Here is a 27,449-nt window from a genome sequence, read left to right as displayed (position 1 = left end):
CAGTAAAGGCACTTAAGATGCAGTGAGGTGGGTTTTCACTCAACACAACAGGTAGTTATATGCAGTGAGCTGGGTTCACTCAACACAACGCTAGGTATATGCAGTGATGAGGTGGGTTAAGTAAACACAACAGGTACTGGGTAGTTAGATGCAGTGAGCTGGGTTCACTCAACACAAAGCTAGGTATATGCAGTGATGAGGTGGGTTAAGTAAACACAACAGGTACTGGGGTATATGCAGTATTGGGTAGTACAATGTGCAGCTCCCTGTCACACACACAGGTAGTCACTGAATGTGCTGTGCTGCTGGCAGTGGCACACACAATATCAATTAGCAAGGCTGTGCATGCAACAAAAGTGTCAGTTTGACACACAGAAAAAAAAATGTACAGGATGAGCTCTGAAAAGAGCTGTTGCTGGGTGCTTTAAAAGCAATAATAATCAGTCAGGAGCAAGCAAAGCAGCCTAGAACCTAACTAATCTGTCCCTAGGAGAAAAAGCCTGCAGCAGCTGTCCCTTTCCTCTCTCTAGCAGGCACACGAGTGAGGCTAATGGCTGCCAGAGGCTGCCTTATATAAGGGGAGGTGGGGCTCCAGGGCTTAGTGTAGCCTGAATGACTACAATGTGCCTGCTGACTGTGATGCAGAGAGTCAAAGTTGACCCTCATAGTGCATTATGGGGCGAATCGAACTTCCGCAAAAGTTCGCTTGGCGCAGGCGAACGCGAACCCCCAATGTTCGCCTGGAACCGTTCGCCGGCGAACCGTTCGCTACATCTCTAGATGGAACCCTTTTCTTGCAAAGAAAAACATCCAGGCCTGGCTAAAATATGCAAAAAAAATCAAGTATCCCAAACCATAAGGGAAAACATATAAAGGGAAAAATGTCCATAATGGACAGAAAAGAATTGGGTTTTCAGGTGACAAAACAAACAATATATATAATACATATTGGGCTTGATTCATTAAGCTGCCCTGCTAAAGTGCAGCTTAATATGAGGGAGCGCTCATTAAAAAGAAGGGGCGCCCGCTATGCAAGGCCTAACTTTAAATGCGGGTGGTCCTGTGAAGTATCGCGACCACGATACTTCACTTGCGGCCGCTACTATGATAATTAACATAGTTACTATGTATAGTAACTATGTTAATTAACACAGTGGTGACCGCTATTAAGTATTGCGGTTGTGATACTTCACAGCACCACCCACATTTAAAGTTGTGCGCGTTGCTATATAAGCAACGCATATATCTAAGGAAGGCATGCTCCTTACATACAGTAGCAACGTGCACTGCTATGTAAGCCGTGCATAGTGGCCACCCCCTCTTTTTAACGAGCACTCTTTCAATGGATCCAGCCCATTGTTTAAACAAACAACTGAGACTTGACGGATGGTGCATGCAGCTGCTTTAAGACAGCCTTTGGGGTGCCTCCTCCCAAATTGTGTGCAGTTCTTCCCTCCCTTCCACAGGTGTCCCTTGTGATAGTTATCCAGCGGCTTGTTGCATTTTTGGCCTGCGACCCAACTAATTGTAAAGCTGCTGATTCGCTGCCATGTACCAGCAGTCACCCAGTCCATGCCAACCAGATGGTAACAAAGAGATGTCAATTCTCTTAGTTACTTTTACCCCCTTATTGTGCAGATATCTGAGGAAATGTTCAACTTTTTTTCCAATGGCAGAATACATTAGGATATTTTATCTATGTATGTCACTAGGTAAAAAAAATAATCATATCAGCTGGATAAATGAATATTAGAATATGGAGGTTTTGTTCTTACTGGAAAATATTTTGAACCAAAGGTCCACAAATGTGCATAGGGGCAATTTAGATAGGAAAACATAGAGCCAGACATTTGTGAATTACTCATCTATTTGCTTGGTTGAGATTTTTTTTCCCTTTCCGTTGTCCCTGGATAAATGGTGATTAGCAGTAAATGATCCCAAGATACTAAAAATGAATATAAGATTAGTGAAGAGCTCATTGGTAAGATGTGACATCCAGCAGGTGCAGTATGTATGTGGATGGTGCTGTCCCATTAGCCTACATTATAATTCTAACTCTGCCAATCTGTTTTATCATAAATGTGACTTGTGAAATGGGAAACTATTACAACGTTTTTGTTTCGTTTTTTCTTTTTGCACTAACAGTATATTTTAGGACGCGCTTATTTGGGAGTCACAGTGCTCTTTTATTTAGGTCACATCACTTTGAAATCCAACTTCATGGCAGTGGAAACAAAATATAGTGGCCACGCCTCACTCTATTGCTAGTGCTAGTATGAGGAAGCAGTGCCAGCTAATCACTTCCAAATCTGTAGTCTAATCCCAGTAAATCCCAGCAGTATCTACACAGCACAGAATTCAAAATCACTTCTCTACTGAAATACTAAACTGTGCTGCAGTCAGACTCTCAAACTGGTGTTCTCTGAGTTGCATGAGGCTCCCATATACCTATGCAGACCTCTGTCAGTAAGAATCTAAATTGCAGCCATACTTTCTTGAAAGATGTTCTATTTGTTTTCTACAACCCTAAAGAAAACCCTGTCACAAGGTTAGGGTACCCTAGTGACAGAACTAAGTATAGTGTGAGAAGTGGCTTCACCAGTGGCGTAGCTAAGGAGCTGGGGGCCCCGATGCAAGTTTTACAATGGGGGCCCCCCAAGCACTCTATACATAACAAATTGATACGGTGCACCAAAACCTGCCAGTGGCAACTACAGTGTCAGAGGTGTAAGAATGGGATGGGGAACAGTTTGTTAATGATTACCACTATTCAAAGTATCTATGGAAGTGAATATTATGAGCACAGGACCAATAGAGAGCTAATACTGCAGTTGAGGGAGGGCCCTTCGGGGCCCCTCTGGCCCAAGGGCCCCGATGTGGTCGCAACCTCTGCAACCCCTATTGCTACGCCCCTGGGCTTCACTAACCTGCGTTGGATCATGCACAACACAACCTAGGTAGCTGTCTAGGGCTTAGTCGGTGATCAGGTACTTATCTACTATCCACATCCCCTCACGAAAAAGTCAGGGGGCAAGCAAGAGGGGCCATAGCTGCCATCTTTCCTACAGCCCAAATTTGCCTTTGTTTATGCCAGTAGCCTTCCTTACGATAGGTTCCCAGATAGAATTGTTCAAGTTTCATACCTTTATTTAGTCAGTTATTTGCTCCATCAGCTTAAATGGAACAGACATTCTGCATCAGAAGAGGCATAGGGCTGAAGTGCTTAAAGTGACACTGAAGTGGGAAACAAGTACGATATAATGAATTGTATGAGGAGTACAGCTAAGAAATAGAACATCGGTAGCAAAGAAAATAGTCTCATATGGTTTCCAGTACAGAAGAGTGTTAGGAAACTGCAGATCTATGCAAAAGAGCTTCTTTGAGCTCTTCAACTACAGGGGTCGGATATAGTCCTGTTTTCTGAAGCACTTATACATCAAAGAAACAGTGAGAGACAGTTTCAGATAAGGTTTTACTGCAGGGGAGTTCAAAGAGTCATTAGCACTGCACTGTTTTATAGTTTAAAATACAATGTGGTTTGTAAACTACAATAATGAAGAATGATGCAATGTTATAAAAACAAAAAGCTATATAATTGAAAATAAAAGTATGAGACGCGCTTCTTTGTTAGTAATGTTCTATTAATTATCCGTACTACACATACAATTATTTTAGCATACTTTTTTTCGCTTCAGTGTCACTTTAAGTCCAGTTGCTTGTCTCACTTTATTAGCTGTTTCACAACATTAAGAACTTTCACAAAGAGACAATAAACTGAAATCTGTAGGAATTTAATTCAAAACATCACTTATAGTATTTACATAGTACATTTTTAGATAGATCTGAATTAGTGAATAAATATTGACATTCCTCCAGTTTTTCTTAGCAATTGAGTCTATGCAGCTTTCAGTATAATAAATGTCAATTAGGGCTAGTGCACACCAGAGCGGTTCTGAAGCATTTTTTAAGACGCTTGCAGGGGGAAAACTGCTTGGCTAATGAAAGTGAATGGGTTGGTGCACACCAGAGAGGTTCATTTTTTCCACAACCCCCAAAATCAGGGGCTGCAGCATTTTGTAGATTTGTAACCTGCTACACAGCATTTTGCAGATCTGCTAGAGGTTTTTGGTGTGCACTGGGCCTTATGGTGTGTACACACTTGAAAGATAAATGAAAGATCACAGACCAATTTTACCCCCTTAAACAAGGTGTGTATGATGATCTGCAGATCTCACAGACTATGAATGCATTTTGCAGGAATGGATCTATTGCAGGAAGAGATCTTTTGCAGATAATGATCTTTTGAATGTGTACAGGCATCTTTGTGTGCAGCATCTTGCAAAGATTTTATCTGATGGGAAGTGCAGCCAGTGGCGGACATACGGCCGTGCAGGCCGTGCCGCCGCACGAGGGCCCCTGAAGTTCCGTTTTCTTCAGGGGCCCATTAAGTATTTTTTTTTTTTATATATATTTTTTTTTTATTATTTTATTCCCCCGGGGGGGCCCCCGACTCCTATCCTCCCTCCCTCCCTCACCTCGGGGGGCCCCCCTCCCGATATGCGCGGCGGGAGAGCGAGCGTGCGAGCGGCAAATGCAGGAAGTCTGCAGGGCTCTCCAGGCATCCGCTAGAGGCCCAGCCGCTTGGTCTCCAATATGTCTCCAGTTGGAGACATATTGGAGACTCAGCGGCTGGGCCTCTAGCGGATGCCTGGAGAGCCCTGAAGACTTCCTGCATTTGCCGCTCACTCTCCCGCCGCGCATATCGGGAGGGGGGCCCCCGAGGGGAGGGAGGGAGGGAGGATAGGAGTCGGGCCCCCCACCCGGATAGCTACCCACCCGGCTACCTAACCACCTACCCACCCGGCTACCTACCTACCCACCCACCAGGCTTCCTACCTACCCACCCGACTACCTAACCACCCACCAGGCTTCCTACCTACCTACCCACCCGGCTACCTACCCACCCACCAGGCTTCCTACCTAACCACCCACCCAACTACCTAACCACCCACCCGGCTACCTACCCACCCGGCTACCTATCCACCCACCAGGCTTCCTACCTAACCACCCACCCAACTACCTAACCACCCACCCGGCTACCTACCCACCTACCCACCCGGCTACCTACCTACCTACCCACCCGGCTACCTACCTAACCACCCACCCGGCTACCTACCTAACCACCCACCCGGCTACCTACCGGGCTAGTTACCAACCCACCCACCAGGCTACCTACCCACCCACCCGGCTACCCACGCACCCACCAGGCTACCTACCTACCTACCCACCCGGCTACCTACCTAACCACCCACCCGGCTACCTACCTAACCACCCACCCGGCTACCTACCGGGCTAGTTACCAACCCACCCACCAGGCTACCTACCTACCCACCCACCAGGCTACCTACCTAACCACCCACCCGGCTACCTACCGGGCTAGTTACCAACCCACCCACCAGGCTACCTACCTACCCACCCACCCACCAGGCTACCTACCTACCCACCCACCGGGCTACCTACCTACCTACCTACCGGGCTAGTTACCCACCCACCAGGCTACCTACCCACCCACCCACCAGGCTACCTACCCACCAGGCTACCTACCTACCCACCCACCCACCAGGCTACCAACCCACCCACCCACTCACCCACCCACTAGGCTACCTATCCACCCAACCACCCATGGGAGCTGCGCGCCGGATGGAGGCTGGGACAGGAGGTCTGCTGCTGCAGGTGAGTAAATGTTTTTGTTTTATTTATATTAGCAGGTGTATGTTCTGGGCAGGTCTGCCACATGATTGCATGTATTTTCTGCGCAAATCTGCCGACATGATTGCATGTATTTTCTGGGCATATCTGCCGACATGATTGCACGTATTTTCTGGGCATATCTGCCGACTTGATTGCATGTATTTTCTGGGCATATCTGCCGACTTGTTTGCACGTATTTTCTGGGCATATCTGCCGACTTGATTGCACGTATTTTCTGGGCATATCTGCCGACTTGATTGCACGTATTTTCTGGGCATATCTGCCGACATGATTGCACGTATTTTCTGGGCATATCTGCCGACATGATTGCACGTATTTTCTGGGCATATATGTGTATTTTCTTGAGAAAACCTGCACAATTATGTGAATTTTCTGGGGAAAGGGTCACCAAAACTTGGGCAGTGGGTCTTTGCGTTGCACTTTTCAAGGGAACCTGAGGTGAGAATAATATTGAGGCTGCCATATTTCTCTCCTTTTAAGCAATACCAGTTGCCTGGCTGCCGTGCTGGTCCTCTGCCTCTTATTCTTTCAACCATAGACCCTGAACAAGCATGCAGCAGGTCAGGGGTTTCTGACAATATTGTCAGAACTGAGAAGATTAGCTGCATGCTTGTTGCTGGTGTAATTCAGTTTATTACTGCAGCCAAATAGATCAGCAGGGCCGCCAGGCAACTAGTATTGTTTAAAAGGAAATAAACCCTCACCCCGGGTTCGCTTTAAGTTACAGTTAGCTCCGCCCTCATCCGGTCATTGCCACGCCCATTTTTTTGCCGGTTCTATCCACTATTTTTTGCCGCGGCGCGCGCCGCAGGTCATAGGGGGCCCACAATTACAATTTTGCACAGGGGCCCACTGCTGGCTGTGTCCGCCACTGAGTGCAGCTCCATAGAATAGACTGTGTAGAGTATGGCTCTCATACTACATGGAATGGGGTATAATTGATCTGTGATCTTGCCTTTTCCAAAGACTTTTATCTCAAGTGTGTATGCAGCATAATACACACCTTGTTTAACAGACTTCATTTGCATATCTGGCAATCATCTGCAGATCTGAAAATCCATCCTGGTGGATCTGATCTGCAGATGATCTGCAGATGAATGTCTGTTAAACAAGGTGTGTACGAGAATCTGCAGATATCATAGACTATGAATGCATTTTGCAGGAACGGAACTTTTGCAGGAACAGATCTTTTACAGATACTGATCTTTTGAATGTGTACAGCATCTTTGCGTGCAGCATCTTGCAAAGACTTCTATCTGGTGGGGAGTTCAGCTCAATAGAATAGGCTGTGTAGAGTATGGCTCTCATACTACATGGAAGGGGGTAAAATTGGTCTGTGATCTTTCATTTTCCAAAGACTTTTATCTGATGTGTGTACCCACCTTTAGCACCCAAATCAATTTTACCTCCTTTTCTTCTTACAAATAGAGCTTTCTTTTGGTGGTCTCTGATTGCTGCTGCAATTTTGATTTTTTTAATTATTATTTAAAATAGCCCTCAATTAATACATTTTTATATCTCCCCCTTCCCTTCACCCTTAAATTGGCCCTACAATATGTAAAACTACTGTATATTGCTATGGCAGAGATTGGATTGTGAGCCCATCAGAGGGACAGTTAGAAACAAGACAATATACTCTGTACAGCACTGCGCAACATGTCAGCGATATATAAATATTTATTTTCTTAATAAATACAATATAGAGCCTGCCAGAGCTAATCAGTCGCTGGCAGGCTGATTGCTGCGGCCATTTGTCTATCTCGCCTCTTGCGAGATGACACAATATGGTGTGATGGAGCAATAACTGAGCCACTCTGGGGCCGCCAATCTGCGTTAGGCAGTCGCAGAGTGGTTAAGGACCAGAGACTGCTGGTTCACAATACGGGGCTTACCGACATCATACCGCAAGAACCTAACGCTACCACCATTCGCGCCGCTCTCTCATTGCTGTAGCCCACTCGCTCTGCCATAACTACCTGAGCCAGTCAGGAGCCGATTTAATTGGCTTCTGACACTGTGATCAGTGTGAGCCAATGATTGATGAGTCAATGAAATTGGACTTCTGACCGGCTAAGGGAGCTCTGCCCATGGCCGTTTCTACGGCCGTGCGGGGCGTGCCACCGCCCGTGGCGCTGCTGGGAGGGGGGCGCTGTGATGGAGGGGGGAGCCGCAGCCGCGGGGAGGGCAGCCCGACCTCTCCCTCCCTTCCTCTCCCCGGGCCGCCCTCTGTGCGATCCCCCCTCGGACTGCAGAGTAATGCGCAGGGAAGCGCTGTGCATAACTACTCACCTCGCTGGCTCCAAGCGCTGCTCTCTCGCCGCCAGTCTCCTCTCTCCATACACACTGATACACACACACGCTGCTTCCTGTTTAGCAGCGTGTGTGTGTATCAGCGTGTATGGAGAGAGGAGACTGGCGGTGAGAGAGCAGCGCTTGGAGCCAGCGAGGTGAGTAGTTATGCACAGCGCTTCCCTGCGCATTACTCTGCAGTCCGAGGGGGGATCGCACGGAGGGCGGCCCGGGGAGAGGGAGGGAGGGAGAGGTCGGGCTGCCCTCCCCGTGGCTGCGGCTCCCCCCTCCATCATGGGGGGCACCTACCTAACCTATACTGGGGCAGCTACCTATCTAACCTGTCCTGGGGGGCACCTACCTATCTAACCTATCCTTGGGGGCACCTACCTAATCTAACCTATACTGGGGGCACCTACCTATCTAACCTATCCTGGGGGGCACCTACCTAATCTAACCTATACTGGGGGGCAGCTACCTAATCTAACCTATACTGGGGGGCACCTACCTATCTAACCTGGGGGGCAGCTACCTAATCTAACCTATCCTGGGGGGCACCTACCTAATCTAACCTATACTGGGGGGCACCTACCTATCTAACCTATACTGGGGGGCACCTACCTATCTAACCTAAACTGGGTGGCAACTACCTATCTAACCTATACTGGGGGCACCTACCTATCTAACCTATACTGGGGGCACCTACCAAATTAACCTATACTGGGGGGAACCTACCTAATCTAACCTATACTGGGGGGCACCTACCTAATCTAACCTATACTGGGGGGCACCTACCTAATCTATACTGGGGCAGCTACCTATCTAACCTATACTGGGGGGCACCTACCTATCTAACCTGGGGGGCAGCTACCTAATCTAACCTATACTGAGGGGGCAGCTACCTAATCTAACCTATACCGAGGGCACCTACCTATCTAACCTATACTGGGGGGCACCTACCTATCTAACCTATACTGGGGGGCACCTACCTATCTAACCTATACTGGGGCACCTACCTAATCTAACCTATACTAGGGGGCACCTACCTAATCTAACCTATACTGGGGGGCACCTACCTAATCTATACTGGGGCAGCTACCTATCTAACCTATACTGGGGGGCACCTACCTATCTAACCTGGGGGGCAGCTACCTAATCTAACCTATACCGAGGGCACCTACCTATCTAACCTATACTGGGGGCACCTACCTATCTAACCTATACTGGGGGGCACCTACCTAATCTAACCTATACTGGGGGGCACCTACCTAATCTAACCTATACTGGGGGGCACCTACCTAATCTATACTGGGGCAGCTACCTATCTAACCTATACTGGGGGGCACCTACCTATCTAACCTGGGGGGCAGCTACCTAATCTAACCTATACTGAGGGGGCAGCTACCTAATTTAACCTATACCGAGGGCACCTACCTATCTAACCTATACTGGGGGGCACCTACCTATCTAACCTATACTGGGGGGCACCTACCTATCTAACCTATACTGGGGCACCTACCTAATCTAACCTATACTGGGGGGCACCTACCTAATCTAACCTATACTGGGGGGCACCTACCTAATCTAACCTATACTGGGGGGCACCTACCTATCTAACCTGGGGGGCAGCTACCTAATCTAACCTATACTGAGGGGGCAGCTACCTAATCTAACCTATACCGAGGGCACCTACCTATCTAACCTATACTGGGGGGCACCTACCTATCTAACCTATACTGGGGGGCACCTACCTAATCTAACCTATACTGGGGGGCACCTACCTAATCTAACCTATACTGGGGGGCACCTACCTAATCTATACTGGGGCAGCTACCTATCTAACCTATACTGGGGGGCACCTACCTATCTAACCTGGGGGGCAGCTACCTAATCTAACCTATACTGAGGGGGCAGCTACCTAATCTAACCTATACTGGGGGGCAGCTACCTATCTAACCTATACTGGGGGGCACCTACCTATCTAACCTATACTGGGGGGCACCTACCTATCTAACCTATACTGGGGGGCACCTTCCTAACCTATACTGGGGGGCAGCTACCTATCTAACCTATAGTGGGAGCATTAACTTATCTAACCTGTATTGGGGGCACCTACCTACCTAGCTAGTCTATACAGGTGACAACTATACTGGCTACCTATATTGGAGGCACCTACCTAACTAACCTATACAGAGGGCATCTACCTATCTAACCTATGCTGGGGGCAACTATTCTGGCTACCTATATTAGAGGCACCCACCTAGCTAACCTGTACTGGGGGCACCTAACTATCTACCGGGGACGCCTGCCTATCTAACCTATACTGTGGGCAACTATACTGGCTACCTATACTGGAGGCACCTACCTGGCTAACCTATACCGGAGGCAACTATATTGGCTCACCTATGCCTGGCTACCTATACTGGGGGGACCTATGCCTGGCTACCTATAATGGGGTACCTATTCTGGGGGAATCTATACTGAGTGCAACTAGACCTGGCTAACCTACACTGCGGGCACCCATACCTTGCTTCGGGGGGGGGGGGCACAATTTTTACACCCTCGCCCTGGGTACATTTTAGCCTAGAAACTGCACTGGCTCTGCCATCATAACGATGGTAGAGCGAGTGGGCTGCAGTGGCGCCATCGGCAGCAGCGGCAAGAGCATGCGGCAGAGATGATTGAAATTTACGCAGTGGCGGGGTTAACAGGTCCAAAATAGGGAGTACATTTCGATCAACGTGGTCCGGGAGTGATTAAGTTTGTTCTTACTTGTTTCTTTTATTTATTTATTTATTGCTGTTTGGAAGTTATATTATTGTACAGATTATAATGCTTTGTGCATCAACTTTATATTTCTGGTCTTTAACAGTGACCGCCGATTTCTGCTGCCAGTGATCTCAGTTTATTTGCATTACATACTATGTTGGGGCTGGTGCACACTGGGCGCTTTGGTAGTGATCGCCAGCAATCAGCAAAACGCTGATGCTGATTTATCCCTATGGATACATTCTCACTGCAGCGTTTGTGATTTGCATAAATCGTAAACGTATTGCATGCAGCTCTTTGGGGGCGATTGCATTGTGATTCTTGTTCCATCGAACGGGAATCAGAATCGCAAATCACAGTAAAAATACCAAATTTTAAGCTGCAAAATTCACGATTTGCACTTCAAATGTGAACCGGCCCTTAACCTCTTGACGACCAGCTAACGCCGATTGGCGTAAACTGGTCGTCTGCGGGTTTCCATGGAAACGGCCGCTTGTTTGAGCGGCCTTTCCATGTCCATTCACGGAGGGTGTCTCCGTGAACAGCCGGAGAGCCGCCGATCGCGGCTCGCCGGCAAAATGTAAACACGCGGGGAAGAAATCCCCGCTGTTTACATCATACGGCGCTGCTGCGCAGCAGCGCCGTAAGGCAGATCGGCGATCCCTGGCCTCTGATTGGCCGGGGATCGCCGGCCTATGATAGGCCGGGGATCGCCGGCCTATGATAGGCTGAAGCCTATCCTTCAATGCGCAGGACGGATATCCGTCCTACGCAGCTCACGGGGGGAGGGAGAGGGAGGGAGAGGGAAGGAGCGCAGAAAACGCTGCGGAGGGGGGCTTTGAAGAGCCCCCCGCAAAGCGCAGCAAGCCGGCGGCGATCAGACCCCCCCAGCAGGACATCCCCCTAGTGGGGAAAAAAGGGGGTAAGTCTGATCGCCCTGGCTCTATCCTGATCTGTGCTGCGGGCTGGAGAGCCCACGCAGCACAGATCAGACAGAAATCCACTGGTCGTCAAGTGGCATCCATTTAATGTTGTACGATGCTTGTTATAAATATAGAGGCAAAAATCCAACCTGGTCTCTGTGTGCGGTGGCATTAATAAATGTGTTTCAAATGTGTGTCCGAGCGTGATTGCTGTACAAAATGTTGAATTAAGGTTTAATAGGGATAGTCACATACACATTTTACATTCAATAAATATTTATTAGGTTTAGCAATATATTTAGTATTTATATAGAGCTGACATCTTCCACAGCCCTTTACAGGTAATATAGTCTTGTCAGGACTACTGTAGGGGGGTAGAGGGGAAAATAGTTGAATTTAACCGGGGCTTCTAATGTTCCCCCACAGACGTCCTGTGCCCGCGCAGCCACTCACCGATGCTCCGGCCCTGCCTCCGGTTCACTTCTGAAATTTCCAACTTTAAAGTCGGAAAACCACTGCGCCTGCCCGGCTGTGTCCACGCTCCTGCTGACGTCACCAGGAGCGTACTGTACAGGCGCAGGCCGTACTTGGACTGCGCAATACACTCCTGGTGACGTCAGCGGGAGTGAGGACACGGGCGCACAGGTGAAGTGGTTTTCGACTTTAAAGTCGGAAATGCCAGAAGTAAACCAGAGGCGGGGACCGGAGCATTGGTGAGTGGCTGCGCGGGCTCAGAACGTCTGTGGGGGACTATTAGAAGCACTGGGTAAGTTCAATTCTTCCCCCCCCCCCTACCTCCCTACAGTATTCCTTTAACTGTCTCTCTGAGGGGCTCACAATCTAATCCCTACCACATTCACATGTCTTCACCTGCAAAATTGTCATGAGGCCTCCTGGAATCCCTGCCGTATCCGATCACCCCCCCCCCCCCCCCCCCCCCGCACGTGCGCACGCGTACACCTTGCCCTGACATGCATGCAGAATAGTGCAGGGACCAGAGTAATATTTACATGCTCCAGTGCTGCTGGTCTCCTCCATGCATCGCAGTCGCACACTCTCGGGTGCCATTTACCAGCACCCAATCACGTGACTCACATCGGTCATGTGATTAGCAGCCAGCGAATGGCAGCAGAAAGTGTGCGGCTGTGATGCATGGAGGAGACCCACAGTGCTGGAGCAGGTAAATATTACTCCACTACCTGTGCTACTCTGCATGTGAATAAGGAGAGGGAGGAGGAGGGGACCCCATAGCCCCTGGGGCCCCCCAACAGTTGTTTGAACCAGGGACCCACCAATGCAAGGCTCCACAATGCCACCAATACTGTAATTTGAGCAAATAAAAAAAATTGCAGGATTGCTTCCTGACTTTGAGTAGATGATTATAGAATGTCCATAAAAGTGGGACTCAATTTTTCACTTGTTTATAGTAAATTGCTAAGAACTCCTTATGTCCAAGCAGCTTACCAATCTTTAAATTCTTTGTAACGTGAGTTATTTTTTTGACCCCAGTCTGTTTGTTCTGTTTATTTGAGGGTTGGGTTTGCAGTGATGACTTTGGTCTAGGGTACAATATATAGATTGTGGAATGTTGGTCTTGGGTGGGACCATATCAGAGATTTAATGTACACTGTAAATGTCTTAAATGTGTTAAAGATTACATTTGGATCCGCAATAGAGGTATCTGATTCCAAAGTACAGTAATCTTAAATACTGAGAGGAATTGCTGTTTGAATTGAATCTGATAAATTGAATCTGATAAAAGAGAGATCTGTCAGCTGCCGATACACCACAGGCTGTTTCCCAATCAATTTCATGCCGAAATCAATCTGGAATCAGCTTTGTGCGCTGCATCTAGCCGCCTCGCTGCCCCGATGCTGTGCCCCCCTAATGAGAAATGTCCCCCAGGTGCCCTTACTAGGAAACCATGTGGAGTGTGCGTATATGGAAAGGGGAATGCGCCCGGAGTAGCGGAAGGACAAGTGCAGGCCGGGGACAAGTAATGTATACTTTACACAGTGCACGGGGGGAACATTTTTCATTGGGGGGGACAGCCCAGGGGTTTCATAATGTTCGTCGATCGTCGCGAAATTGCACCCAATCTATCAAGTCAGCCCAACATGTTGCAGCATGCGCGATCGACAACCAATTTACGGCCCGAAATTGGTCGCATTGTCGATCTGGCATGCACTTGGCGGCAACGATTTTCATCCAATTCAATTATTATAAGAATTGGATGGTCGATCTATCGCCAAGTAACCTGATGCATGGCTACCTTTACTGGTTAACAGGTCAGTCTATCTCAGGCAATCTCAGGGCTCTTTACATCATCCAGGATAAAATTACATTAAATATTTGAATGCATATTAAGGGACTTAGTTGATTTTCTTGAGCTTTAAGAATTAACTAATTGACTTTAGGTAGCCATACATTTAGTGATTCTGATTCAATTGACAAAGCGATCAATTTTATTAGGCGATCGATTTTAGTATGTTTGATTGAAATTCCGTCAACTAGTGGCCCACACACTACAAGCTATATCCTATAGGATTCACCTTCACTAATCAATCTGACCAATGTTGTGTCTCCATGCTCTGATTGCAAAAGTCGATTCAGAGTCCATAGAATGACATTATTATTATTATTATTTAGTATTTATATAGCGCCGACATATTACGCAGCGCTGTACAGTGTGTATATATATATATATATATATATATATATATATATATATATATATATATATATATATATATATATATATATTGTCTTGTCACTAACTGTCCCTCAAAGGAGCTCACAATCTAATCCCTACCATTGCCATGTCTATATTATGTAGTGTAAGTACTGTAGTCTAGGGCCAATTTTAGGGGGAGCCAATTAACTTATCCGTATGTTTTTGGAATGTGGGAGGAAATCGGAGTGCCCGGAGGAAACCCACGCAGACACGGAGAGACCATACAAACTCTTTGCAGATAGTGCCCTGGCTGGGATTCGAACCAGGGACCCAGCGCTGCAAGGCGAGAGCGCTAACCACTACGCCACCGTGCTGCCCAAACAGTGGCTGATTTCTGTGTGATCGATCAATATCTTGCATTCTTCTCGATTGACTAAGCTGGTCTTTTGACATGATATCAGCCACTTTTCCCTCAACTGGGCATACTGGAACAGAGCCGATTCTCGAATCTATTAAATAATCAAATGGTCGATCATACAGCTAAATCGCTAGATGTATGGCCACCTTAAAGGTTTTTAGAACCGAAAATCTTCTGAGAAACGAGGGGAGTCGGCATATAAAGTGACCTGATGGCCACCACTCCCCCCGTTCTGTCCCCTCCTCCTTTTGCTTCTAAAGCCCCCCGGCGGCCTCTACCTGGTCGCTGGGGTCGGGCTGCATTGCGCAGGCGTTAGCCCTGCTTGCTTGTATCCCTCAGCTCATGGCCGGGAGTGTAACATCATATGCATGTGCAGAGCACTCCTGGCCGCAGTCGCGCACTGAGCGATGCGTGCAAGAAGGGCTAGCGCCTGTGCAGTGGAGCCTGACTCTGGTGACCTGGAAGAGGTTGCCGGGGGGCTTTAGAAGCGAAAGGAGGAGGACACAGGAGAACGGGGGAGCTGTGGCCATCTGGACAGGTCACTATATATGCCGGCTCCCCTCCGTTTCTCTGAAGATTTTCGGCTCTGGTATCCTTTAAGTTCACCTGTCCCGTGCGTCCCCTTATTTTGTGCAATTTCACTTGAGCTTTGTTTTATTGTTGCTTAACAGAAATGATCATGGGCTTGAAACAGAAATGCATCTTTAATATTCCAAACAAATATTGTACTTATACAATACTGAGATTCACCAGTAGCAATAAAATAGTGAGTGATTTTTTTTTTTACAAAAATTACTAAAGTATTTTAGAAATGAGCACTGTGGCCTAGTGCACACCGGAGCGTTTCCGCTGCGGTTTGCGATCTGCTTACGGGTGCGGATCCGCTAGGGTAATGTATTTCAATGGGCTGGTGCACACCAGAGCGGGAGGCGTTTTGCAGAAACGCATACTGCCGGGCTGCTGCAGATTTTGGATTGCGGATGCGTTTCTGCCTCAATGTTAAGTATAGGAAAACCGCAAACCGCTCTGAAAAACGGCACTTCAGAGCGGTTTGCCTGGCGTTTTTTGTTACAGTAGCTGTTCAGTAACAGCTTTACTGTAACAATACATGAAATCTACTATACCAAAACCGCTACACAAAACCGCAAAACGCTAGCTGAAACGCTGCAGAAAAATAAGAAAAAGCATTTCAAAATCTGCTAGCATTTTGCGGATCTGCTAGCGGTTTTTGGTGTGCACTAGGCCTATCACTCAGTCTTTGCATCAAGAAAAACTATTTCAACAAAAAGTTCACTGAAGCGATTAATTGAATTCCTTCCATAGAACTTAGGCAATAGTGCTGCTGATTAATGTTCACTTGGTATAGCTAACCAAACAGATCCTTGTGCAAATTGATCCTCATGCAAATAATCAGTTTTTTTGCAGTCTGAGAACAGGAAAATATTAGCTAAGCAATCTGAGATGCAACTGGAGAAACATATCCTCATTTAGACTTTTGTATTTACTCACAAAACTTCTGGTTATAGAAGTTACTACATCCCATGACTGCCTAGCTGGAGCCTGGGTGGAGAGGCTCTGTGGTGCTCTGTGTATTCAAATAGTATATCAGAACACTAATTTTGTCTTCTTCCTGAAAGAGAACCCGAGGTGGCTTTGTATAACGTTAGTGGGGCACAGAGGCTGGTTGGGCACACTAACACCAGCCTCTGTTGCCCCATGGTGTGTGTCAAAGACCCCCCTGCTCGCCGCTATCCTTCCCGCAGTGCTGGCGACACGCAGCGCGTCGCCAGCACAATGTTTACCCTAGCGCTGTCTGTCAGCGCCGCTCCCCCGCCTCCTCCGCATCGCCGCTACCCGCCCTCGTCCCTTCCCTCCAATCAGCGTGAGGGAAGGGACGAGGGCGGGTAGCGGCGATGCGGAGGAGGCGGCGGAGCGGCGCTGACAGACAGCGCTAGGGTAAACATTGTGCTGGCGACACGCTGCGTGTCGCCAGCATTGCGGGGGTATAGCGGCGAGCAGGGGGGTCTTTGACACACACCATGGGGCAACAGAGGTTGGTGTTAGTGTGCCCAACCAGCCTCTGTGCCCCACTAACGTTATACAAAGCCACCTCGGGTTCTCTTGAAGTGAAGCACCATACAAAATAATCGGGATACATATGAGGACAACAAACTTGGAGAGGGATTTAGGAATATTCATCGACAATAAGTTTAATAATCGTATTCAATGCCAATCCGCTGCAGCTAAAGCAAATAACATTTTGGATGCATTAAAGGGGAAATAAAGACTCGGGATGCTAGCATAATATTGCTCCTGTTCTCTAGTAAGACTGCATCTGGAATATGGAATTCAGTTCTGGGCACCGCATTACAGGAAAGATATTGCAGTTTTAGAGCAGGTGCAGAGACGAGCAGCAAAATTGATTAAAAGGATGGAAGATCTCACTTACCAAGAAAAACAAAAGTTTGCTTTCCTAAAACAGAAAGAATTTGCGATAATTCAGGTTGGAGTGAGCTCGAGATGTCTCCCAGAGCACCACTGCTGAACATATGCAAATTAACCATTGTACCCTTAGAAGCTAAACACACCTCCAGAACCGCTGGATTGCAATGATGTGTCAGCTTGGTAATTTGTACAGAGCCATAATAATCCAACATGCATACAGACTGTTTCGGATTGTTTGATCCTCATCAGTGCATGGCATGGATTAATTTGGCTCTATGGAGTAGGGCTTGTAAATCCGAGAGGCACAGACTAACCAGCAAGCTCATGGTGACCCAGAACTCATTGGAGTGTGTAAGGGACTACAATGGTCCTAAAAGCCCCCTTACTAAGATGTTAAGAAAAACAAAAGTTTGCTTTCCTAAAACACCAAGAAAAGTTAGATAAACTGGGTTTATTTAGTCTAGAGAAAAGATGCCTTTGAGTAGATATAATTAACATGTGTAAATACATCAGAAGGCAATATACAAACTTGGCAGATGAGCTTTTTGTCCCAAAGCATTTGCAAAGGACTAGGGAACATGATCTGCGCATGGAGGAAAAAAGTTTTACTCATTTATTTAGGAAATGGTTCTCTAAAATAAGAGTGATTAAAATGTGGAATGTATTGCCACAGGAAGTAGTTATGGTAAATGCTGCGTTTAAGGAGGGCTTAGATGCTTTCCTTTAATTGAAAGACAACTACGGTTACAATTAGTAGGTAATTCCCAGTGGTGTTGACACAGGGATTTTATCTGATTGCCACCTGGAGTCGGGAAGGATTTTTTTTCTCTTTTGGAGGTAATTGGACCATGCCTTGTAAGGGTTTTTAGCCTTCTTCTGGATCAACAGGGATATGTGAGGGTGTAGGCTGATATTGTATTGTATTTACTGGTTGAATCCGATGGACGTATACCATATATACTCGAGTATAAGCCGACTTTTTAGGTCCAAAAAAGTGGCCCAAAAGTGGGGGTGTCGGCTTATACTCGAGTCACCTTCTCCCCCGAGTGCCACCGCGGCATATGCAGAGTGGTGTGGGCAGCGCTATTGACCCCCAGCATATGTAAATTGTGCATAGCGAGCCGGGCTTCTTTACTCACATGTCAGCACCGCGCACCTGGATTGCCCGTCATCACCATGCCTCTTGCCAACCACAGAACAACACAGCACAAAGACTGGAGCCAATCAGGAAATCACACTCTGCCGCTGTGTACTCATCACATAATGAGCACACCGCTCATTATGTGATGAGTACACAGCGGCAGAGTGTACTCCAGCCATGCACGCAGTTCGGGCAATTGCTTCCCCTTCAGAGAGCGGGACACATATCCTTGGTTTCAGTTTCGTCACAAGGTATGTTAGAAGATGTAAAGGCCCTGTGGACCTTATTCATCAAAACTGCATTCTGAATGTTGCCTACAGCAACCAATCTGATCAGCGATCACTGCTACATTCTGCCAGCACCACCAAAAAGTTGCAATTTACTTACCTGGGCCTCTACCAGCCCCCACGGTCTATCAGGTCTGTGCTGCATTCCCTACCCTCGGCTTATACTTGAGTCAATCACTTTTTCCTGGAATTTAAGGGAAAAGTTGGGGGGGGGGGTCGGCTTATACTCGGGTCGGCTTATACTTGAGTATATACAGGTATGTCTTTTTTCAACCCAAATAACTATGTAACTATAAAAGTAACTATGTAACCTTTTGTACAATAATAACAAATATGTTTTTTTTTTTATTTTGTCTCCAGTCATCCTTGTAGCGCTCAATATGAAGTATTTTTCCCTTGACAGAAGCATTTTTTGTTACAGTGTCTGAAGCTATAATTATAATTGATTTATAAAGTGCAAACATATTCCGTGGAGCTGTACAAGGTAGGACACAAACATGAGCTACATAATAATACAGACAATGGAATACACCAATATACATCATTGGTAACAAAATACAGAATCGATACAAAGTACAGAGTTGGTAATTACAGTGGCAAAACATAATGAATAAAAAATGTAGAACACATTCCAAGACACAAAGGAGTGATCTACAGAAAACACATTGGTTGTTTTAGTTGTCTTTATTTATTGAGTAATTCTTGGAGGTTGAGTTGAAACAGAAGAATAAAGAATTTTCATTGTTGCACTAACTGCATAAACACACAGACTTGTTTCCTGTCAGGAGCTGTTTTAACATATACAATTACATGTACCTTTGATTTTATATATAATAACTTCTTCTTTCTTTGTGAAGTTTCATCTTTACAGAAGACCAAGATGCTAAAAATTCAATATGCACAGTAACCACAGCTATGTAAAAGATTTTATTCTTTTAGGTTTTTCACTTGACAGAAACACCCAGTTATTCTTATTTGTCTTTTTTCTAATTATTTACTCGATGACTTTGATGTCCAACTTGCTCATTATCACCCTCATTACATCCCAGAGATCACTGCACAAACCCATGTACTTCTTCATTGGCAACTTCTCATTCCTTGAAATGTGGTATACAAGCGTTACTGTCCCCAAGATGCTAAAAGACTTAGAAACAGGAAATAAAACTATTTCTACCACAGCCTGCATTTCTCAGTTCTACTTTATATTCTTTCTTGGAGCCACACAACATTTTCTGTTAACTATAATGGCTTATGATCGCTTTTTGGCCATCTGCTACCCATTGCGTTATAATAGTCTTATGAGTGGATCCATTTGTGGACAGCTTGTAGCTATGGCCTGGGTGGCTGGCTGCTTGTCCATCTCTGTGCCTGCTGCTATGATGTCAAAACTAGTGTTCTGTGGTCCAAACACAATAGATCACTTTTTCTGTGACTTCAGTCCTCTTCTTCAGTTGTCCTGTACAGACACTTGGTTGAATGAGATCATCTTTTCTGCAGTAGCATGGACTGTTATTCTTGGATGCTTCATCTTCACATTTTTGTCCTATGCTTCTGTGGTCATTACTATCTTAAAGATACCATCCTCTCTTGGACGCCAAAAGGCCTTTTCCACTTGTGCTTCTCATATTGTTGTTGTTGGTATATTTTTTGGTACTGTAATCTTTATGTATATACGTCCAAAAGCTAAGAACTCTTCTCCAGTGGATAAAGTTGTGTCAGTATTTTATTCTGTCATTGTTCCCCTTTTAAACCCTATGATTTATAGCTTACGAAACAAGGAAATGAAGAATGCACTGTGGAGAGCAATGGATAAGCTAAAAGGGAGATAATATATTGTACTTAATTTCTTTTACATGGAAAATAGTAAAGTGGAACTTTACCCAAGATTGTACTAGACAAAAATCTAAAGGCCTGCCCATTTTCCTGAAATGCTGCATATTGGGTTCCATGAACGAGAGAGAGCAAGAAGTATATCAGTTTGATTCAAGCCTGTTGTGAATATAATGTGGGGTTTAATAAAAAACGGGATATAATAGAAAGTGGAAACTTTAAACAAGTTTCCCAAGGTTAAAAAAAACAAAAACAGATACACTTACCTAGATGGTATATAAGCTCTCCAGACAAGTACATGCCATTTCGTGGCAGGTTTTCTTGGTGCAGGGTGAGCCGAATGGTGGCTTACCCTGCTGCTGCACAAATCTGGGTGGTGGTTAAATACTGTTACCATTCTGAGTCATCACAAGATGGAGGGAGAAGTAATCCGGGGTCTGGCATCACCATATCCCGGAATTACACGTGCACGGAGCACAGAGTATAGCATTACTGCTATAGCTGCGGCAAGCTTTGGCGCTTCGCGGCCGGTGCCAAAAAGTCCTGCTTCGTTTCCAGACACCTCCAGGCTCCTTATTGCATCTGGTCTCCCATCCATTTTGCAGCTGTCGCTCCCATTTGTAGCTCCAAATGGAACGAGTCAGAGCCCATCGCATGCATTGTCCACTCTGCGTTCCCTCATGTATGCCTCAAGCATGCCTGTGCACAGCGGCCATGGCCAAGAGCCTCCTGTCCATGTGCAGATCAGAATTGTGCATGCTCACGATGCTCTCAGTGATGGCTGCTACAAACAATAACCCAATAACAATTTGTATAATATAGGTTTCAGTAGTTATTTCCTGCTATAGCACTGCTGCTATCATATGTTACATCTTTCATTCTTTTCAAGGTTCCTAAATTAAAAATTAAACCAGTATTGCAGCATAATTGACCTTGAAGTCCGGTCCACACTGCATGCGTTTTGCCAATTAACATAGTGAAGTTTTTACAGTGGTACAATGTGCTTTTAATCCAATCGCAAGTCCTGCTGCAGCAATTTTCCTGCTTTTGTGATTGTATTATGCAAGAAAATCGCATAGCAAACACAATGCTATGCAGTTTGTTTGGTTTTTCTTCGATTTCTCATTTAAAATTCTTCCAAGGTTTTTTTTCTTTCCCACCGTAAATCGGGATTGCACTTTTAAAACTCGCAAAACACACCCGTGATTGCGTTAGAATGTGTATCAGAAAAAAGTGTTTTAAAAGTAGAGAGACACATTGTTATTTTCAGTGTGTACTGTCTCAAATTGAACTAACATGAATCTATGCTCTCCTGAAGATCTGGCTTACAGCACTTAATTGCTTGCAACACCACCTGTAAGTATGTTAATCTTCTTTCTGTATACATTTGTTATTCTTCCCTGCTTACTCAGATCTGTCATCACACTCTATCCACCAATTATTTGGCAAGTCCAATCAGGTTTTGCCTCCTCTATTTCCAAGCAAACACCTGACACTTTTAAATCCTATATTCACCTCCTCTCAAGGTGTCCATACATGATTCAGTTTTTTGGGGTGTTTTTCAACTGGAGAAATCTGATCGTGTAAAGCCACTCTTTTTTGGGGGGTTACTGGTGGTGACAATTGTAAAAATCCTGTTACGTCTCTCAAACTTCCGTTTCTAGTCAACACACTTTGACCCACAATATGTCACTACTCCAACACTTATAATCCGAACAATCCATTGATGTATCCTTTTCTCCCATGGTTCCAGTTGCAACAACTTGTACTCTTTATAATGTCTGTTCAGTATGCAATAAACTCACACACAAAAATTATGATGCCTAGGGGTTTTCCAGTGACCCTCCAGAAAGGACACGGGAAACCAAGAGCCAATATAGTGTAGTAGTTAGAACAACAGAATATAATTTATTAGATAATGGAGGGGTACTTACAAATCCAGGTTGCTAATATTGCAAATACTGTCAGCATGTGTTAGAAAATATTGTTAGAACGGCAAACAGGGTACAAAATACATGATAATGCGATTTTGGGATGGTTAGGTAGGCCCAGTAATATGAGACTGTCATAGGAAAGGTGCACACGATCATGTAGAGTACACTAGAGAAGGGAGGACCCTGGCAAAGACTTACACTCTAAGGGGAGGGGAGGTGGACTCACTAGGTAAGGCTGTAGAATAAATATTTAGTAGACCAGTGGTTCTCAACCTTTTCAGTACATGTACCCCTTTGTGGGTCATCCCCAAGCAAATGTACCCCCTAATGAAAAAAGCGGCATGCGGAATACAGGTATACAGGTAGTCCCTGGTTAACAATCCCCTCTCTTTTGTCCCCCTCTGTTCTTCCCGTGCCTCTTTTGTCCCCCTCTGTGCCACCTCAGTTTGTGCCTCTTTTATCCCATTCTGTGTCACCTCATGTCCCCTGTCTTATCTCTGTTCTCCCTGTGCCTCTTTTGTTCCCCTCTGTTCCCCCTGTGCCTCTTTTGTCCTCCTCTATGTCCCCCCCCCCCCCCAGCAGAGGGGGGGATCGACTAAAAAAGTTACTTTGGAGGAAGGCATTCTGGATTAAAAAGCTGGATATGATGGAGCCTCGAGGGTTAAATAGAGAACTTGATTTATTACCATTTAATTAATTTTTTGCCCTAGGTGGGGCTGCATCGTATCCAGCCAATTCCAGTAATGTCTGTTTAACTTGCACTATTATGTATAGCTGACCGCTATATATGCATTGCTTTGCATGTATATGCATTTTGCATACCCTGCGTACTCCAGCCCGTGCTCGCAGTATTCCAAATTTTTGCTGCCATTGATGCCCAGAATATCACTATATATATATATATATATATATATATATATATATATATAGTATATACAGTGTTGTCACATATATTTTGTGTACAAGCTTTGGTGCAGACCTATTGGTCGCTACCACTTTGTTTACGTAGCGCTGTATCCCTATTGGTTACCGCCGCTGCCCTAATTTCCATCTGTGACGTGAGGCGGCAGGCGTTCCTGGCCGCCGACGTCACCACATGTCTGATGCATGCGTAGTGGCTGCGCATGTGTACAGCCATGCGCGTTACCCAGCCTGTTCCCTGTCAGGTCCGCCTCCCGCGGCCTGATGTGAGTATCAGTGGAGACATCGGGCATGCAGGGTTGTGGCGGTGACTAAAGGTGGGTGTGATGAGATGGGAGGTTTCCATTTTTAATGTCCCTATCATACAATACAATACAATAATACAATAACATTTATATATCGCTTTTCTCCCATAGGACTCAAAGCGCTTAGGCTCTCTAAGATTCAGTAATTCGTAGTAGGATGAAGTATTCACACAACAAAAGTTATATTTTTGCAAATGCCAAACTGAACAGGTGGGTTTTCAATCTAGATTTAAACACCTCTAGAGATGGAGCTGTCCTGATCTGTTGAGGTAAGGAGTTCCAAAAAGTAGGGGCAGCATCAGCGGCGTAGAAATCGCTATAGCAACCATAGCGTTGCTATAGGGCCCGCGGCAACCCTACGTCACAGGGGGCCCGCCGCCCTCAGCTAAGAGAGGACTTGTTTTTTTATTATAATAATGCCGGCGCTCCAGCCCGGCCCCCCCCCCCCCCCCTGTCTCACCTCGGGGCCCCCCTCCTCCTATTATGAGTGGCGCGGGAGAGCGGCATATAGAGCAGGCTCCGGCGGGAGGTCCAGCAGGCTCAGACGCTAGAGGTCCAGCTGCCTCCGGGCTACGGCGTCTCCTCTGTATGCTGCTCGAATGCGAAGCAGCATACAGAGAGAGGAGACGCCGTAGCCCGGAGGCAGCTGGACCTCTATGCCAGAGCCTGCTCTATATGCCGCTCTCCCGCGCCGCTCATAATAGGAGGAGGGGGGCCCCGAGGTAAGACAGGGAGGGAGGGAGGCCCTACCCCACTAAGCCACTCGTCTGCCCACTCACCCACCCGCCCCGGCTACCTAACTGTCCACCCACCCTAACTGTCCACCCACCCGCCCCAGCTACCTAACTGTCCACCCACCCGCCCCAGCTACCTAACTGTCCACATACCTGGCTACCTAACTGTCCACCCGGCTACCTGGCTACCTAACTATCCACCCACCCGGCTACCTGGCTACCTAACTATCCACCCACCTACCCGTCTACCTACCTGTCCACCCACCCGGCTACCTGGCTACCTAACTGTCCACCCACCCACCCAGCTACCTGGCTACCTAACTGTCCACCCACCCGGCTACCTGGCTACCTAACTGTCCACCCACCCGGCTACCTAACTGTCCACCTACCCGGCTACCTAACTGTCCATCCACCTACCTGGCTACCTAACTGTCCACCCACCTGGCCACCCAGCTACCTGGCTACCTAACTGTCCACTTGGCTACCTGGCTACCGAACTGTCCACCCGGCTACCTAACTGTCCACCCACCCGGCTACCTACCCGCCCACCTGGCTACCTAACTGTCCACTCACCCACCCGGCTACCTAACTGTCCACCCACCCGGCTACCTACCCGCCCACCTGGCTACCTAACTGCCTACCCGGCTACCTAACTGCCTACCCTCCCACCCGGCTACCTAACTGACCACCTGGCTACCTATATGCCTTCCCTCCCATCCGTCTACCTATCTGCCTACCCTGCCCGCCCGTCTACCTATCTGCCTACCCTGTGGGGAAATCTGCTGACAATCTGGTTGCAATTTGTGGGGAAATCTGCCACCAATCTCGTTGCAATTTGTGGGGAAATCTGCCACCAATCTCGTTGCAATTTGTGGGGAAATCTGCCACCAATCTCATTGCAATTTGTGGGGAAATCTGCCACCAATCTGGTTACATTTTATTGGGAAATCTGCCCACAATCTGGTTGCAATTTGTGGGGAAATCTGCCAACAATCTGGTTGCATATTGTGGGGAAATCTGCCAACAATCTGGTTGCATATTGTGAGGAAATCTGGCAACAATCTGGCTGCATATTGTGGGGAAATCTGGCAACAATCTGGTTGCATATTGTGGGGAAATCTGCCAACAATCTGGTTGCATATTGGGGAAATCTGCCAACAATCTGGTTGGATATTGTAGGGAAATCTGCCAGCAATCTGGTTGCATTTTGTGGGGAAATCTGCCGACAATCTGGTTGCATATTGTAGGGAAATCTGCCAGCAATCTGGTTGCATATTGTGGGGAAATCTGCCGACAATCCAGGTGCATTTTGTGGGGAAATCTGCCGACAAACTGGGTGCATTTTGTGGGGAAATCTGCCGACAATCTGGGTGCATATTGTAAGGAAATCTGCCGACAATCTGGGTGCATATTGTGGGGAAATCTGCCGCCAATCTGGGTGCATTTTGTGGGGAAATCAGATTTCTCCACAAAATGTTTGGGTGGGAGGTCTGAGGTCCGTGGGGTTGGAAGGTCGTGGGGGGGGGGGGGCATAATTTTTTTTTGCTATGGGGCCCAGTCATTTCTAGCTACGCCCCTGGGCAGCATGACAGAAGGCTCTGGGACCAACAGTTTCCAAGTGGACTCTGGGTATTACTAGATTATTAGAACCTGTGGATCTGAGAATGCGGGGATTGCTACGCAGCTGCAACATTTCTTTCATGTATCCAGGGCCCAGATTATTAAGTGATTTAAATGTCAGTAGGCCGATCTTGAATAGAACCCTCCATTCTATAGGTAGCCAGTGAAGGGAGTGCAGGACTGGCGTTATGTGGCAGTGACGGGGTTGGTTGGTTAGCAGTCTGGCAGCAGTGTTCTGTATCAGCTGTAGGCCGTAAGTCCTTTTTTGAAAGGCCAGTGTAGAGAGCATTGCAGTAGTCAAGTCGGGAGGTAATGAAGGCATGAACTAAAGTTGGTAGATCTTCTGGGGGGATGAGGTGCTTGATTTTTGCGATGTTCTTAAGGTGAAAATAGGATGATTTCACCACAGCAGAGATGTGAGTTCTGAAGTTTAAATACCCATCAATTAGAACTTCCAGGCTACGCACATGATTAGAGCTGCGTAGATCCGTGCCTCCTATTCCCAGTGGTGAAGACTGCAAGATAAGTTGTTTTGTTGCCATGCGCTGCCCTCCGATCAGAAGGACTTCAGTTTTGTCTGCATTTAGTTTCAGCCAGTTGTCATTCATCCATTGCTGTAGTTCACGTAAGCAGGTGTTTATAGTTGGAGTTGGGTCTGTCACACCAGGCTTGAAGGAAAGATATAGTTCTTATATCATACAGCAGCAGTGAGGTTCCCCATCAGGTCCGTCAGTACAAGGACCATAGTAATTGGTGTAAAGTAATATGATATGTGATTGGCTGCTGAAATACCATGTGGACTATATAAATGTGCGTGATACCATGTTTGTTGTATATGACTTGCAGCATTAGCTTGAAAAAGATGCGGCTGCCTAGAAATGTTGCATTGATATGCTGTAATGCATTATTGAATAAAAGAGCATAACTTTACTTATGGATGGTGCCGACTTGTTCACTACCTACCAGTATAGCCAGGTACAGGTTGTGCCCCAGTATAGGTAGCAAGCTATAGGTGCCCCAGTATAGATAGCCAGGTACAGGTTATGCCCTCAGTATAGGTTAGACTCTAACCGATTTACATAGCCCCGTTCCTGCGCAGACTCTTCTCGCCGGGCTCTCCACCTCTTGCCGTGTCCTATCGCTATGGTTTCTTCCTGCAGCACTTCTGACATCATGAGAGGCCTCACCAGATAACCAAGGGAAGAAGAGGAGAGCCCAGTGAGAGGGGGAGAGCCCGGCGAGAGGAGTCAGCACTGAAACGGGGCTATGTAAGTTATGGCGCCACTTGCCGAGGACACTGCTTGTCACTTCTCTCCTGCGGGGCGAGATCCGCCATTTTGTATGCGGCCCCTGGGGGGACCCCTGACAGGTGCTAATGTACCCCCAG

General features: G+C 46.7%; 2 protein-coding genes across 3 annotated transcripts in view; one reads left to right on the top strand and one right to left on the bottom strand.

Moving 5' to 3' along the window:
* Positions 1-27,449, bottom strand: part of TEP1 (telomerase associated protein 1) — a 194,519-nt gene that overhangs the window by 147,084 nt on the left and 19,986 nt on the right. The gene's annotated exons all lie outside the window — the stretch shown is intronic.
* On the top strand, positions 19,720-20,547 carry LOC137561817 (olfactory receptor 6F1-like). The gene has a single exon (XM_068273176.1). It carries the CDS (start codon positions 19,720-19,722, stop codon positions 20,545-20,547), a length of 828 nt encoding a protein of 275 aa, XP_068129277.1.

Source organism: Hyperolius riggenbachi, chromosome 1, assembly GCF_040937935.1.
Source record: "Hyperolius riggenbachi isolate aHypRig1 chromosome 1, aHypRig1.pri, whole genome shotgun sequence".
Taxonomy (NCBI): Eukaryota; Metazoa; Chordata; class Amphibia; order Anura; family Hyperoliidae; genus Hyperolius; species Hyperolius riggenbachi.
Note: the sequence above shows the minus strand (reverse complement) of the source record. Positions and strands in the feature narration are given on the sequence as shown.